This window comes from Sarcophilus harrisii, chromosome 1, assembly GCF_902635505.1.
Source record: "Sarcophilus harrisii chromosome 1, mSarHar1.11, whole genome shotgun sequence".
NCBI classification, from domain to species: domain Eukaryota; kingdom Metazoa; phylum Chordata; class Mammalia; order Dasyuromorphia; family Dasyuridae; genus Sarcophilus; species Sarcophilus harrisii.
This window is the reverse complement of record NC_045426.1, coordinates 471,175,840-471,193,941: the sequence shown is the minus strand read 5'-3', so window position 1 is coordinate 471,193,941 and position 18,102 is coordinate 471,175,840. Positions and strand designations below refer to the sequence as shown.

General features: G+C 32.1%; 1 protein-coding gene across 2 annotated transcripts in view; it reads right to left on the bottom strand.

Moving 5' to 3' along the window:
* PXDNL (peroxidasin like) overlaps positions 1-18,102 on the bottom strand; it is a 538,497-nt gene that overhangs the window by 142,576 nt on the left and 377,819 nt on the right. For both annotated transcript variants that reach the window (XR_004230951.1, XM_031946417.1), the window contains exons 9-12: positions 15,954-16,123; positions 13,953-14,219; positions 8,608-8,724; positions 2,885-3,043 (exon numbers count right to left, since the gene is read on the bottom strand). Coding sequence is in view for 1 of the 2 variants with exons in the window: in XM_031946417.1 (XP_031802277.1) it covers positions 2,885-3,043; positions 8,608-8,724; positions 13,953-14,219; positions 15,954-16,123 (713 nt within the window). In the remaining variant the exon portion in view is untranslated. The remainder of the gene's footprint in view (positions 1-2,884; positions 3,044-8,607; positions 8,725-13,952; positions 14,220-15,953; positions 16,124-18,102) is intronic.

The window sequence follows — 18,102 nt, the reverse complement described above, 5'->3', positions numbered from 1 at the left end:
TGCATGCTATCTCTTCAATTAGAATGTAACCTCCATTGAGGACAGTGACAGTCTTTTGTCTTTTTTGTATTCACAGCATTTAACACAGTGCCTGGCACAGGATAAGAATTTAATAAATCTTATTGAATTAAATATAGATGGTTAACAAGTAGTAAGTTTAACTAATATGACTGAACCAGTTTTACATTTGGAAATAGACTTTAAGGCCCTGCCCTCACTCATATCTCTTAATTTGATAAACATTGAAAGTGATTTCTAAATAGACATTTTCTTTCTTTAGAGTAGGCCTTGCTTATTAGCTGCCTACCAAGAATTTTCAATATATAAGATATGCGATAACAAAATAGAATATACACTTTCTTATAATCCATGGTGGAGGTTAACAAATGGATCAATTATATAACCTTAATAGTAAATATCAGATCAATAAGAATGGGAATGATGACTGTAATAATTTTAATAAAATACCCTTATATCAAATATTGCTCACTACCTGGTTGATATTGAAACCCATGTAATAAATTTACTACCTAGGGGTGAAAGCATCTGGAAGTCATTGCTTTTTAGTACACCATTTATTATTTCAGAACAACAAATGAGTATAATTTGGAAATTGATGAAACTAGGAAGTGTTAAGTGTCTGAGGTTAGATTTTGAACTCAGGGCTGGTGCTCTATCCACTGCACCACCTAGCTGCCCCTGTGTATTCATATTTGAAAATGAGGAAAGCAAGTAGTCAAGAGCAAACTGTAACTTATAGGATGTAAAATTGTTAAAAAGATAAATGTAAAACTGATTTAGAAAATAATATATGTATATTGATAACCACACATGTATATGCATATTCATTCACAAGATTATGTATATAAATAGCCAAATGCTCTGTATTAATCAATTACTCTGTGGAGTTTAATGCCTCTTTTTGATACTTCATAAAAAGGGATGAAAAAAACTTTGAATAACTAAAAGGGGTAGAAGTGAGAAACTATGGAAAATTAGGAAAGCAAAGGAAGATGAATGAATGTAAAGAGATAATGACAAGGCAGTTGTGTTCCTGTTTGATCATTCTAAGGTGAATTTATTAGTTTGAAATATACAGGAGTTCTACCTATGAGGACAAAATTACTCAAGTGATGGGATGTTCTCAATTTCATTTGCTCAGTGGAGAAAAAAAGGTTATACAATTGGTTTTCAGTACACAAAGGAATAAGAACAGCATAGCTTGTGGGTGTTTTGCTACTAAAATATGACAGATAAAGTATAGATGCTTGATGAATCTTTACCAAAAATACTGCATTGCAAGGAACTTAAGACTGATGAACCTAGTATCTATTTCCACAGAGATCTATCTTTAGATGGAGTTAGGCTTTTTGGCTTTTATTTGTTATGTGCTATTATAGAGATCCATCTATAGATAGAGTGCAGCTTTCAGTTTTTCAGTAAGATTATTGCAGTTTTTCATCTTTTAAGTTGCTGTGATGATATTCATTTTGAATCTAGATGATGCCAATTCTTCAATTTCCAAATTATACTCATTTGTTGTTCTGAAATAATAAATGGTGTACTAAAAAGCAATGACTTCCTGGGCAAGTCATTTAACCCCAATTGCCTCAGCAATATATATATATATGAATATACATTACCATATTCAACCTTTCTAAAGCAAAAATAATTTAAGAAAATTTAGGAGGAATTAAAACATTTTCTTGAAATGTTTAAAATTCAGTAAATGCAATTTATTTAGTATTATAAATGTCTCCATTTCTGCATAAGCCTTAAAAGCACAGATTTCATTATTTATTAATGACCAACTTTTTAATGTTTAAATTTAAAGAGAGCAGTGTGATGTGATGTATAGGGAGTTGGCTTGTGCTCAATCTCACTTCTAACATATACAGAATGTGTGCCAATAGGTAAAATACTTAACTTCTTCATATTCTAGACAACATTCTGGGACTATCAGTTATAAAACAGGTGACTCTGCATTGGTGAGTGGAAGTTTCCTTACTGGGATCTACCATATTAAGGAAATTCCAAGTCTAGCCCCTATCATAATATACAAATTATCTTTTTTAAAATGCACAATAGGCTCTTTTTACCTTCATACCTCTAATGGAACTATAAAATCAAGATAAATATTATTGCCTTGTTGCAGAATATTCACTACAAGTACATAACAAAAATATTGATTTTACTACAATTAATCAGAAATTTATCTGAATGTTAAAAGCATAAGTACTTCATTCTTAATAAGTCTGAATGTGAAAGACAGCACTCAATTCTAACTTAAGGAAGACACATTCTATTAGTCTTAAAAGATTTCTTGCTAAGCATTATCCTAGGTAAAGATTCATCAAATATCCATTTGTTATATGTCATATTTCAGTAGGCTTTTTATGAAGTAAGTAATTATTAAGAGATTGATAACTTGTAACAAATGGACTAATGTAATGAAACTTAGAGATTAAAAAAGAAGTTACAAAGAGAAACGGGTTATTCATTTATATCTCCTTCTATCCTAGGAATTAAAAAAAAAAACTGAGAAATGAACCCTCCTGATGGAAAACAGAATACAGGTTGCACAGGGACCCTCTTTTGCCTTTCCCCCCGGGATTCTGGTCTTTTTTTAAATTTGCATCTTAGTTTGATTGAAACCATGTTATATCAACCAACATACTTTTTTCTTTTTTCTTTTAACTCTTTCTTTTCATCTTTTAACTCTAACTGACCTGATTAAAAGACTTTCAAGGAAGGAACAGCCTTGTTTCTGTATCAGAATCCTCAATGGTTTGCACAAGGCTTTGCATACAATAAGTGTTTAATAATTGCTTTTTTATTCATTTATTTTAGTATAATAGGTGAAATTAGAATAATAGAGAATTACCTTTGCGGTGTACAGTCAGATGGACAATCACTCTCTTCACTCCCAAAGAACTGACAGCCTGACATTCATACTGGCCTTGATCGTGCTCTGCTACATGGGTAATGCGAAGGGTACCTGAAGATAGAAGGATATGCTGGCCCTCCTGAGGGAGCTGCCCACCTGTTGGTTATAAGTTGGTTATAAATATTTCATTGCTTACATGATTAGAAGTTACCAATATTATTTTTTCGTTGATTTCCCCCCACTTTTCTGACTCTCCTCTTTTTAAAATTAGATAATATTTCATGATCTAATTGGTTCACTGCCCCTGAACTCTTACTTTCATAAGTAGAATCAATGATAACAACCAACAATTCCCATCACCAACAACCTTGCATATAGCACTGCTTGAAGATATGGGTGCAGTACTTGGGTAAGGAGATATATAAGGAACCCTAAGTTAGCATTTCACCACCCACCTCAGTATTGATCTTAGTCTTTTTTTCTAATAAGTGAGTTCCCATCTTGTCCTCAAATTGATGATATTTTTTTTATCTTGTAGCAAAGTTCCTGAATAATTGGGTTCTCTGCCCTATATTTCTACTAAATAGGATCATATTCTCCCCTCCCTCCATCTGAGTCTTTCCAATAATCAAAGTTAGGGAAATATTTCCCTATATACTGTTGAATATTCCAGATTTTAAACATCTATCCAACTGAACTACCCTCTCCCTGTCATATAGATCTCTACTATCTTCCCCTACTTTCACATCTATAAACAGTCAGATTTAGAAATGAGCATGAATTTCTTCTTGGAATAATTGCATCCAATTCACTGGTTCTTTTTATCCCCCATGGCCTGATTTGTTTCCAATTCACTTTAATATTAATGTCCCTATGTGCCTTTGCCTAGTCCTGGAGGTCTGCCTTGATTCCCACATATAAGTTGTTTTTTTTTTTCTGGGTGAACTGATTAAAGCCCCCTCCAACCTGTCCTATGACATTTAGTGATGAGCATTATGTCTACTTCACCTAACTTGAAAATAAGGTGAGGATGTAAATAAGAAGATTAAAAGAAGAAGAAAATATCACTGCATCTATAATGGCTAACCTCAGGAATGGAGAATTGAAAAAAATGTACCTTTTTTCCCTTCATCACAGAAGTGGGAGGAACTATGGATATGAAATATTATAAGTACTATTAGACATGTTCAATCAGTTAATTATATTGATTGATTTTTTTCCTCTTTTTTAATCCTTGTTATAAAGAATAACTTAGTGGAGAGGGAAGTAAGTAAAGGAAAGGATATATTCAAAATATGTATGGCATTAAAATAAACTATAATAATAAAAATAAGATATTTTTCAAAGGAAACTAAGATTATAGGAAGATATTTTCTAAGTTCTATAAGTGAGACAGTTAAAAATAGAAATTGAGAGCAGATATTCACATAAAAAGGAGGCAGATTTAAACAAATATCTCAATAACAAGTTGGCTTTCACTTAATATTCAGCATGTCCAAATTTGCCTTATCTTACTTTGTCCTCAAAATATTCCAGCAAAATTGATACTTTAGGTTTTATCATCTCCATTTTATGGATGAATAAATTAGAGCTAGAAAAATTATGCCATGTTAACTGACAAAAATGGAATTGAATTTTTTTCTAGATTTCCAGATTTTTTCTAACTCTAAATTCAGAGCTCTTTCCAGTACACTGTTCATCACCAAATTTCTCACCATCTTCTCTATTATGTTTGATTACTCTTTCCTTAATGATCCCTAATTTATAGATTAGAAAGAAGGAGAAAATCTACTCTCCCCTTTTCCTTTGCCAATTCTAGACTCTTGTTCTGCCAAGATAACTTTGAAATTCCTCTCCTCTAATTATAACATTCTATCAAGATTTTTTTTTAATCACAATCATCTACCAATTCCTAGAATTTTCTTCTCCACTCTAATTAACCCTTATTGGTTATTTCAGTAGTATCTTAAATTCCCCACCAATAACAATTTCCTAGTTTAACAACTTCCTAAACTCGGATTCCTTCTTTACCATTCCATTAGACTTCAGCCACCCACATTTTTAGACCTACCATACCTGGAAAAAATTCTAAAATCTTGTTATCAAAATACTATCCATTAAAAACTGAACCAAAGTTGGGTTCAACAAATTTCATGGCAATAATTTTGTATGTGATTGATTTCCAACAATATTCCATATATCTGTTGTAATTTTTTTCTATTAAAGGTTCCCTTCATTCATCCTTACACTATATCCTCTTTCTCAGCAGTTAATTTCAGTTAATATTTATTAAGTGCCTATTATGTTCCAGACATCATGTTAGGCACAGAAATACAAAGGGAAGAAATAGTTCTTGTCCTTTAGGAGCTCAAAACCTAATGAGGAAAATAATAGTTGGGATGTGGAGGCATGAAAGGGCATGGAAAAGTTCTATAAATCAGGTGAGAAATGATGAGGTATCTGCCTGGGTCCCCTCCTTAAGTAGACCTCTTTCATTTTCCATCCCCAATATTTTTAAAATCTGATTCCTCATTTATCCTTTCTTTCTGCAGGCATTAGATAGATAAACTTATCAATTCACTTGATTGATATCCCTTCTTTTCTCCATCATCCAACTATTCTTTATCCCCAACCTTTCAAGTATTATCAATTACTTCCAGTCTATTGCCATTTTCTCTGTTGCCTATAAACATTCCCAGCTCTCTATTCTACAAAAAAATAAAAAGGGGAAAAAAACCTTCAATGATAAATTTCTAGAAACAGTAGTATTCAAATGCTTCATCTACTTATTTATCAATATCCTCATCTATCCCATACAATTGGTTCTCATCCCATTACTCTACACAAATCAAACTCTCCAAAGTAACCTAACTGATGTCCTAATTGCTAAATTCATAATTATTTTTTATCTAGCCTCATCTTCTTTAAGTTTTCTGACAATACTGATCACCTTTACTTTATCTACATCCTTTTTCAAGCTTCTTCTCAGTCTTCTTGCTTGGCTAAATCCCTTCATCCTGATCTGTTAAGCAATATGTTCCCCAAAATCCATTCTCCTTTTTCTTTTATACTTTCCTTTGAACATTCTCACACTCTCTTGCCTGAATGAATCAATTAATTAACAATGATTATTAAGTACTTATTATGCACCCAGCAGCATTCTTAGCACTAAAGATATAAAAGACAGTTTTTGTGATCAAAGAGCTTAAAGTTTAATAGGGGAAAAGCTACATACATATATGATCATACATATATGGTTATACATATGTACATATATTATTATATATACACATATGATATATATATACATAATATTACATATATACTTGTATGATTCAGGGAGGATAACACTGAGGAGTAAATAGTGACAAGCAAAATAAGCTTCTTGATCCTAAAGGGAAAGAATGAAAGGAGAATGAAAAAGGAAAGAAAGAAATAAAACTGTGTTCTATTGGGGGAAAGAGATTAGAATGCCCCTTAGTTAGATGAAGACAAGTTGAATAAATTGCAATATATGAATGCAACAGAATATTGTTGCACTGTGGAAACTGATAAAAGACATGTTTTTAGAGAATACTGAGTGGTGTGAACTAATAAAGAATGAAGAGTGAAGAACCAGAAGAAACAATTAATTGAAGGACACCACTTGTCCCCAGTTATACAGTTAGGAAGTGATAGATGTGTTCTGCTAGATTGTGTTTATTTGTTACAAGATTATTATTTTTCTTCCTTTTGGTTCAAGTTGAGAATTAAAATACAGAGTAATAAAGATAAATAAACAAATTTACATATATAAATTTAAAATTTGGAAAATGCTTTACATATAATTTCATTTTATCTGGACAACATTGAGAGCCTAAAAAAGAAAGAAAGTAATCTGATAGGTGAGGCATTAGCAGTTGGGGACACTAGGAAAGGCCTCATGTAGAATAAGATATTTTCGTTTAGTTTAGCTTAGTTGTGAAGGAATCATGGAAATCTGAGAAGTTTAGGCAAGTAAGATCATGGGAGTCACATAGAACAAAGGCAAGGAAATGGGTAATTGAATGGTATTGGTAAGAACAGCAAATCATACAATGTAGTGTAATAGTCAAGTGATTGGAAGATATAAACTTGAAAGTGTTTTTAGAGAAGATTATATAAGATCTTGGAGGTAGAAAGGAGATAGCAATGTTTACTGAGTATCAGTGACATGTGCAGGAAAAGGCAGCTGAAGAAAGGATGCCTTGCAATAGGAAGAAACGTTAGTCAAGGAGATGAGTCTAGGCAAGAGGTAATGATGACTTGAGCCAAGGTGGTAGATGTGTGTATGGACAGATTTATAAAAGAGAGGTTTTAAGTCACTTATGACTCTCAGATCTATATATTTGTACCTAAACTATTTGTTGATCTACACTTTGATATTCATAACTGCTTACTGCTCATTTCCACTTACAGAAATATCTTACCTAAATATCAGGATTCACTTGTTTAGAATGGAAGTTATCATATTCCTCCTTTAAACTTGCCTTTCTCTATTTCTTTTTTAAGCCTAATTTTATTTTTTAATTAACTTAAATCTACTCATTCTCTCCTTCCCACATTTCTTCAATGAAAAAGAAAGATAGAACTCATAAAAATACACATTGCAAAGCAAAGCAAATTCCTGCATTGTCGATGTTCAAAGATTGAAAGATCACTCAATCTGTATTCTGAATCTGTCATTTCTCTGTCAAAAGATGGGGAGCATGTTTTAAGATTAGTTCTAAAGAATTGTGCTTAATCAGTGCTGGCCAGAGTTCTTAAGTATTTGAAAGTTGTTTTTCTTCCCAATACTGTTCTTATTATCTAAATTGTTCTAGTTTAGCTCATTTCACTATATATTAATTCATACAAGTCTCTCTGAATTTCTATGAAACCATTGCTTTCTCCATTGTTTAAATCATTACTCATAGCACAATAATGTCCAATTACATTTATGTAATATAAGTTGTTTAACCATTCCCAAATGGATGGGTACCTCCATATTGCTTTTAAAGATGGAAGAAAGAACTTCTAATGTTAATCAAAGAATAAGTAAAAACTATTGAGAGTACTAAATCTCAGAAGGAAATGAGGTGGGAGATCCCTTATACATTTCTCTTTTACTAATTATTGGTTGCAATGGCATTAACTTTTTAAAATTATTTGGATATTAAGTGGGAATTTCCACAGTCCCTTAAGTATTTTTCTGCATATATATTATATTCTACATATATAATATATTATATTATAGACATATATATACATATATATATAAATGAAACAATTATAGATGTAAGGGTTTGAGTAGTTGAGAAGCTTTATGAATTTAATTTTTCTTTTATCAAAGTGAACTTCTCCATGGTATGTTGCCAAAAAAGACTTTGTTTTGATCTAAGGTAGTAAAAATTAAATATCCTGAAATTAAAATAGTTTCAAACAATATTAGCAACTATAAAACCACAGAATGGTAAAGCTCGGAGGAGGACTTAGAAGTTATCTACTCCAACTCTCATGTTCTAGTAATAGAGACTAAGATGCAGAAACTCAGATTAGAGATGTCATTGAATTGTTTTATTAAAAAATAATTTTCTGTAACCATATTTTAATGTAAAGTGTGTGCTTTTCAACATAAAAGTTTACTTAAGTCAATTCTAGGAGCTGTTCCTAAAAGGACATAATATTTTCATCCAACAATCTCTTCGAGAAATAATACATACCTGCTTTAGTCCAAGCAATTATGGGAGATGGATTGCCATCAGCTTCACAAGGAAATTCTACAGTATGTCCTTCTAGCACTGCTTCATCCGTGGGAATTACTGTAAACTGTGGAGGAGCTAAATAATAAAGGAGAAATAATGTAAAAGAGAGCTTGAATATGCCTTCTAATCTCCATATTATCATTTGTTTTGTTTTTTAAAGAGAAAAAATTTTCAGTCTTGCTAAATAGTCATTCAAAATAAATAATTGAAAAAATGTATTCATGGCTATGTAGAGGCACAAGTAGAAATGACAACAACAATAACAATACATATATCTATATATCTGAAAAATATTTTCCATGATCCCAGCTGTATCACACACTATTATTATCCTTAGTTATCATAATAGTGTTATGATCACATCCTCAGAATTTGTGTTCATTACAACCTAGTGAAAACCCTATTTAAACACACCAGACATTTTGAAGAATTAAATAGCATAGTATTTTTTTTTATCAAAGAGCATAAAAGTATGCAATAATAATTAGGCTCTTAAAAGTAGAAAACAGACACTGTTATATTCACATTTTTATCATTTTAATTCAACTTTCTTTTTATTATTTTATTCTACTTGCCTGTAAGCACCATGAGGGAAAGGACATCTAACTTCTTATCTCACTATACAATCTTTTATATAGAATTGTTTAACAAATGGGTACTAACTGATTTACTTAATAAACAGATAAGTTATAGTTCATAACCAATACAACTATGCAGAAACAAGGTAGCTAGTTGGTGTAGGAGATTTTATATTGGATTTGGAGTTAGGATGCCCTAAATTCAAATCTTGCCTCAGGCACTTATTATCTGCATGATGCTAAACAAAGCCATTTAGCCTTTTTTGACTCAGTTTCCTCATCTGTTAAATGTAAATAAAAATTAATTTCTAATTCCCAGGATTATTGTGAGGATTAAGTTAGACAATATTTGTAACAGACTTCCCAAAATTTAAAGAGCTGGATATTTGCTAGCTATTATTATGAATCAAAATAATAAAATTAATTGTACATTTTAAAATATTTTATGCTTTAAAAATACCTTCACATATATTGTCACAACATATATTATATATTCTAATCACAATAATGATGTTAGATGAGTAGGAAAGGTATTGTTTATATATATATATATATATATATATATATATATATATAATTAAGGCTCTGAAAGTTTAAGAGACTTATCCAGAGTTGTGCTGGTAAAGGTTTAACAACTAAAAATCTGAAAAATGATACATTTTTAAATGTAATATGCATTACTAACGTTTTTCCATCACTTTCTTAAAACTGGATAATCAAAAGATAAAGCTCTGATTTGTAATATTTGGAGATTTCCAATCTTCAAAAATAAATTGAAAATTTATTCAGATTAATTGTAGCATCTACTTGAACTTGTTCAAACTTAATAAAGAATTTATTAATTGCCAACAATTTGCCAGAGGCTATGCTAATCATATTACAAATATTATCTTATTTGTTTTTCACAACATCCCAGAAGGTAGGTACTATTATTGTTCTCATTTAAAAGTTGAGGAAACTGAGTCAGAAAAGGCTTTGCCCAGGATCATACAGCTATTAAATGTCTGAGGCTACATTTGAATTGAAATCTTCCTAACTACAGTGTTAGTGTTTTGCCCTACTGTGCCATCTAGCTTTCTCTATGGGTATAGCTGAATTAATAGAAATCTTGGGAGAGACCTAACTTATGTCCATATCAGCAGCAGCACATGAGAGACAGTAAATATAAGCTTTGGCGAGTTTGAAAAACAAATATTTGTGGAATCACATTAAATCCCACAAATTATCAAGCAGAAAATAATCTTCAATAATGTGAGGCAGGCTCAGCTACCTCTACAGAAATGGTGACAGTCAGTGGTAGAAAACAGAAAAATGAGAGTCAAAAATCATAAAATTGTTACAATATCTATAAACTTTAACTTATTGATGCTAAAATGTGAATTCCCTAGCTAATAATCAAAAAAGTATACATAGTATTACAGGAATTATATTATTATCACTATGCGTGCAGTCAGATGACAGAAAGAAGTTACAACTAAATTGGAAGATGATCACAAGATTCTTACTTGCAGAAATAAATGAAGAAATTGGGAGTAGGTTTTATCACATATCCAAAGACAACAACAAACTTTATGATATGTCACCATAATATTGGATTGATATTTCTTACTCTAAACATTTGACTAGGTTTTTAGAAGCAAACCAAGGTAGTTACTTCACAATTTTAAAATATGGATAAACTTTTCTAGAGGGAAATAGTATCCATGTGTTTTTATGAGAAAGATAATTCAGAAAAAAAGAAAATCCAATGAAGAATCACTTTAGATTATTTATATCTAACATTTTAAATACCACATTTTTAGAATACTAATTCTAAATATTCTAATAGGAAAAATAATAAAAAAAAAAAAGATTTGAATTTGAACTTGCTTGTTAGTAGGCCACACAAATTAGAACTTAGAAATTAAATTAAGTCACTGGATAGCTGTTGAAAAATGACAGGAACTGCAATCACACTAGAAATGCTGAATGCACAGGCATTATTTTATGAAGTTGCCTAAAATGAGCTATTTTCACTGAGGAGTCAGTTATTATGTTCTTATATCTACAACATAAAGTGTTTTGTTATTTTACTAAAATCAATCAAGAATGGGCCCTTCTAGCTATTCATTCCTGGGATGTCTAGTAAAAAAGAGCTTTTTTGATTTACAGCATTAATTACAGTATGCCTTAGAAACTAAGTGTCTGCCTTGCACATTGATTTACGTTGCTCACTTGGGGACTTGTTTTCCATTTTTATTTATCATTTTCCTTTGCCATTTTAGAGGGGAGTCTATGTAACTTTGACTGTGATCTTAGAAAAAGTGGACATTAAAGATCTAGAACAAATTGAAATAACACCTGTTGAAAGGTTGATAACGAGTAACATCTTTAAATATACAATCCATTTCAACAATCAAATGACAGAAACTCCCTTTTAGCAAACCAGTTGGATGATTTAATGAATTCATTCAAGCAGAATTAAAAAAAAAAAAACCTCAAACTTATACTAAATAGCCACAAGGATAAACAGATGGTGATTTCCATAGCAGATCATTTAGCTCAAAGGAAAACACTGGTGTACTATGATGCTATAATAAAAAATAATAATAACAACAACATATATCTAATCTATTATCTTCTTTACAATTCACACAGCATTTTCAAGTAGGCAGGGCAGGTAGTGTTACCACATTTACTTTTGTCTGCCTTGTTTTCTCATTCTGAATTTTTAGGGATAGATTAAATAATCCTTATAATATAATATAATCAAGTATTATTCTTGACAACAGATAACATAAATCATTTTAGAATTGATTATAAAAATAGTGCACATGCCAACCAAACAGAATTACTGTGAGCCAAGGCATTACAAGTTGCCAAATTAAAAGAAGTAGTTTATTGTGAAATAAAGAAAGTGATGGAAAAGGGGGTGGGGGGGGAAAGGTAATACATTTCCAATCAAACAAATTACAATGTCATAAATAAAGTAGTCAATAAAATGGAAATTTATTCAAATAAATGAAATCATTTCAAGAAAGCCGGCCCAAAGCAGTTTGAAAGTTCAAAAAACACTCTTGCCATTTTAGTTTATTTGAAAGGCAGCATGACAGTGAAAAGTGTATTGGACTTGTAATCAGAACACCCAAGTTTTACTCACTTTGGGGACTTGAGTAAGACACTTACTTGGTGCCTCTAATCTTCAGTTTCCTCATCTGTAAAATGAGAATAATAATACTTGGAGTGCCTACCTCACTGGAGTCTCAGGGGGAAGGTCATAGAGGAGAAACAGAGTTGCTTGAAATTACATTACATTTCAATTTGTGGAGACATGTGACCTACTTGTGGTTCTGTAGTGGCCCAGTACTGAAAGAGCTCTTTATTTAAGAATGAAGTTGTAAGACCAGAGTGGTCATCCCATTGTACCTTCCTTCCCTGCACCTAAGTGTCACTCTGAATATGTTTCATGAGAAGGATGGGGACTGGGAGGGGCCCTGCTAAATAAAATACTATATGAATTTGTGAGTTATTATTATTGTCAGCTTTATCTTATTCCACTATTTCCAAAGAATAGTCATTATTTGGAAAGTTGCACATTTTGTGACATTTTAATTACTTTAGATCAAAGAAAAATTTTTTTCTATAACTGATTTTTCCCTACCACTGTATCACTGGTATAATTGATTTTAATAATATTTTATTTTTCCCACTTACATGTAATAACAATTTTTAACATTTTTTTCTTAAATTTTGAGTTCCAAATTTTCTACTTCTTGGCCTTGTCTTTCTCTTTCCTGGGACAGTAAATAATTTGATACAGGTTATACAACAACAATCATGAAAAACATATTTCTGTTTTATCATATAAAAGATAATAGACCAGAAGGAAAAAAATGGTATAACTGATAAAAAATTTTGAGCTTGATATCATTCATATATTAATACAGATTTGTTAAGGGATGTTAAAAGAGTACTCTGAATCTGTCTTTTTGAGTTGGCATGTTTTCCAGAAACACTGGATGCAGAGTATGCAGGAGGCCCCAAATTTGTCAAGGACAAAGCTTCCCCTGAAGTGATATAATTTGTTGTTATATGCCAAGCTGAAATCCCCCTTGAGAGGCAATATAGGCACTAGACAGTCTGTGCCAGGCTGTGATAATTCTTGGGCAGCTGAGGTCCATTGCAGATAAGCAGACCCTCCTATCTTCATAATCTAGTAGTTCCAAAGGGAAAAGAATAAGGTTTTTACCACTACTTTGCTCTGTGGGAAGTGGTCTTGTCTTTTTTCCCTACTTTTGATGCATCATTGCCCCTCCATATCATGGCATTCCCTTCATTTCTGGTAATCCCTGCACCTTTTGTCCTGCTATTTTAAAAATGTAAACTTCTATAAAGACTTTGAACCCTGTGGGTTCCATGTGCATGTTCAATTCTCTTGAAATAAACTTGGTTCTCACACAAGTCTCACAATGTTGTTATTGCCTGTTGACCAAATCAGCCTCAGACACTTATTGCTAAGGGAAAAGCCCCTTTCACTTCTCTTCTCCATGAAGTAGAGACAATAATACCTGTTGTCTTGTCTACTGTAAGACTCAAATGAGATGATGAATATAAAGCACTATGTTCCTCATCTGTAAAACAAGGAGTTTTGATTTGTCCTTTCAACCTTTAGACCAATGATTCTACATTTTTACTTTGAGAATGACAGACAGAACATGTTTTGTGAAGGCCTTCTGCTCTACATACCTTGCACAATAATAGCTGCCACTGATTGAATAGAACCTTGTGGATTACTGGCATGACAGGTGAACTGACCATGGTCCTGTAATGTGATATTCTGAATAAACAATCCTCCAGAAGTGATGATGTACTTGGATTCATCCAAAGTCTCATCTTTTCCCCTGGTCCAAATAATATGGGGTTGGGGATGCCCCGTAGCCATGCATTCTAAAGTTGCACTGGTGCCAATGAGAACCTCTGTGTCCTGAGGTTGGATTACAAAACTGGGCTTGGCTGTGAACAAAAGTAAGAAAGAAGCACATGTTAAGAAGGCATTTTCATGCATTTGTTTGCATGCAGAACATTCAGTTTTGAACCACTGAAGTCTATCAAATTTAAAACTCATTAGTGCTGAACAGACCAAACATCTTGACTACCAAAATAACCAATTGTCAAATAGCAAGCAGAATATAAAGAATAACTTTAAAGAAAAGATCTTCTTTAGAATTAATATCCTCAAAATTTTTGGAGGACATTTTTTTTCTTTCTGAGGAACTCCAAGCACTTCAAAGACAATCTGTGATATTAGCTACATTTTTAGAACCTTTATCTATTTCAAATGAGATTACTACTTTAGGTAAAGATTGGACTCAATGACTTTTGAGTTTTCTTCCAATTCTGCAGTTCTAGAATTCTAAAATCTTACAATTGGAAAAAGCCTACATAGGAATGGATTCTTAAGAATTTCAAATATTGGGAATGATTGACATGGTACCACCAGGAGTTGCAGACTGTATAGAGTAATCTCTATCTCTATGACAGAGGTATCTTACATAATCTTCTTCCTCCTTTACTAATTCTGTGGATAAATATAAAATTTCTCCTATAACAAATGATATTTTGTAATCCTATCTATTTTATCTTATGCATTTCATAGATTATTCCGAGAAAGGGTTTAACTAGATATTCAAAAACTCCATGATGCAAAAAAAGGTCAATAACGCTCGTCCTAAAGAAAAGTATTGAAGAAGAATTGAATTATATTTCAATATGTAATCAAGTAACCATCTCTATAAAGGACAAATTTTAACCCAGTAAGCTATATAATATTACTTTCAGTTATGTGGGCACAATTCATTAGGACCTTATCCATTAGCATAGTTTACATAGTTGCTAATATTTTATCTTTGGTCAATCAAGAAGTATTTATTAAGCACCTACTATTTTCTAAGCACGATGCTAGATATCAGAGATCTCAATAGAGAAAACAATCCTTTCTTCAAGGAGTGGAAACATTTTAATGGGGGAAATAGTACATGAAATACATATAAAGCTAATATATATTATTATATATAAAGCTAATAATTACTAATCAACACAAAGTATATATGTATATGGTAGTTTTGAGAGGATAAGACTAGCAATTTGGGGGAAATGCTTCATGGAGAAGATGGTACCTGAGTAAGAACAGAAAGAAAATTTTATCTGATTTTTATTTGAGAGGCTAAAAAAAAAACTACACTATTAAAATACATTATATAGAAACCAAATGATGATAGTTTATGGTCAAACAGAAGCATTTCTTTTCCACAAAACCATAATGAAACATATGAAACCTAGAAATTGTTCCTAATTTTCTACAGATTAACTAAAAATAATCAATAACAAAGTGGCAATAATCTAAGCAGCCAATTTTTCAAGCTTTTAAATCTAATAAAATAAGAATTGACATATTTGGAAAACCTTGTAGTTGTCTAATCAATAGTATTCTTCAACCAGAAGTTACAAGATATTTCTTTAAAATTAATAAAGGAAATAAAAGAAGATAAATGTCAAGAGGAAAAAAGAAAAATATTAGTCAATCTGATTTATCAATAAAGAATATTTTAAAATTGTGACTATTAGTAGTTGTACCTTTGTAGTCACACGTTATAAATTAGTGATAAAGAGTCCAGTTCTATTTTAAGTAACAACAGAATCATGGCATATATCTATACTAAATGGAAGGAGAAGAAAACAAAACTTTACTTGGAAGACTGGTATATCTGAGAATGGCATTCTGTGTCTTGACTTCCCCAGCAGAATTCTTGGCCATACATTGATATACACCTTGGTCCGACTCTCTTGTGTTCAGGATCATGAGTGTTCCATCTTCCAGTAAATTCAATCGAGCATTATCTTTCATGTCCAATGAATGGCTGAAAATAAATTTCACTCAAAATTTTATTTAATTTTTTTTAAATTATAGCATTTGAAAAGGCTGGAAATTTTCAGGTATATTATTATTTTAGTTAATTATTAACTCTGAGTTATTATTTTGATTCACTGAAGAATGTGAAAGTCCAAGACTTAATTTCAGTTTTTCATTACCTGAGGGACACATATTGCTTTGCTTTCAAAATCGGGTTATTTTTTGTTATATATTTATAATGAATGTAGCCTGCAAGTCAGCAAAAACTGGAAAGGAAAGCAGTTTCAGCTCTGCATTCCAGAGCAGTATCCATTTAGAAAATGAAGCAACTTCACAACCTTCCCTCACTTAACTAGTTCACCTTCTCTCATTCCAAATTCATCTAAAGATTTCTGCTGTGTAGAAAGGAATGCTGAGAAGAAGGCAGATGACTTGGGTTTCATGTTACAAATAATTAATCTGGTCTAAAGATGGGACGATTGTGACAGGAGACTTCAATCATCCAGACACAGATACGTGAAGAATGACAGAAGCAAGTAAAAGAAGAAAGAATTAGACCCACGGATACAATCTCAGAGGAGGAATGGTGGCAATCGAAATAGGGCCAAATAGGCAGACAGGAAGAACCAGAAAATGAAATAGTTCCTTCAGGGCTTTATCACACCACCACAACAGGACAAAACAATCTAGATGCAGAAGATGAGATTCTTCAAAATGAATACTGCATATAGATAGCTTTAAGGAATTCACCATTCATATAGCTACCTTTGGGTATACCTATTTGCCTCTGATGTATAGTAAAACCACAGAAATTATTACAAATCACAAAAGGGAACTGATTTAATGAGCTAATATATGGCATCTTACTTCAGCTGGGTCTCCCCTGCAGTTTGTCCAAGTTTTTACTCTCTTCTAATAGACACCCACAAAGTTATTCCAAACCTATTCTCTAACCACTAATTATATCCTTGAGATCAATCCTTACCACAGGATACATAGCTGAGCATTGAACTAGCAGTTCTGGTACATGAGGCAAGCAACTCTGAATATGCCCTAAGACAAGAAGAATGAAAGATAAATTCAAAATTTTTTTTAAAAACCATATTTAGTTGACCTTGATACATAAGGAGTTGTAGAGTGGAAAGAACCTTGAGCCTTTCCTATGGAAGGGGTAAAGAAAAATCCAAGAATACCCCAGAGGATATAATTTGAAGGTAAAGGAAGGGTATGATTAGACCAAGGAGCATCTGATCATAGTAAAATATGGGAGAAAGGGAGGAGAAACTGAATCTTGATAGCTTACCATTTTATCTAATTATTCTTGTTAATTAGGTGCTCAACTCAATTGTTTCTATTAGCTGAAAAAGTAAAAATACTTTCAGTGTCCATTACATTTCTGCGCACAAAAAAAATTTCCTAGACATATCATCCTAATTACTACTCTGCTTAGCCTCATATTAACTGAAAAAATTGAGGTCACATAGGTAAATCCCTCATTTCTCTTCTACAATTCTTTGTATTATCAGCCTCTCTTCTATTTTTGTTGACATAGTTGAAAAGATAATCTTGCTCCTCACTAAGGCTACTTCCTCTCCTCATCCTCAATCTTACTCTCCAATGGTTCCCTCAGAACATTGTTTCTTCAATTATTTCCTCTTTTATGCATCTCTAGCTGGACCTTTCCAAACCTTTATTAACATTTCCATTTACTAACATTTCCAAACATTACTAAAGAAATAATTGTCAAATTAAAATCTACTGACCAGATGTCAAGGGTGTAGAATCATATATTTCTAATTGCCTCATAGAACCTCTTCTCATAGACGGCCTATTAGCACCCCAGATTTAGCAAATTTAAACCCTGCTCCATCCCCACTCCTCCTCATATGCAAACCCAGTCTTCCTCCTGACTTCACTATTTTGGCATCTTTCATTATGCTTACCAAATATATGCCAGGCAATATGCTAAGCACTGGAGATTCAGGA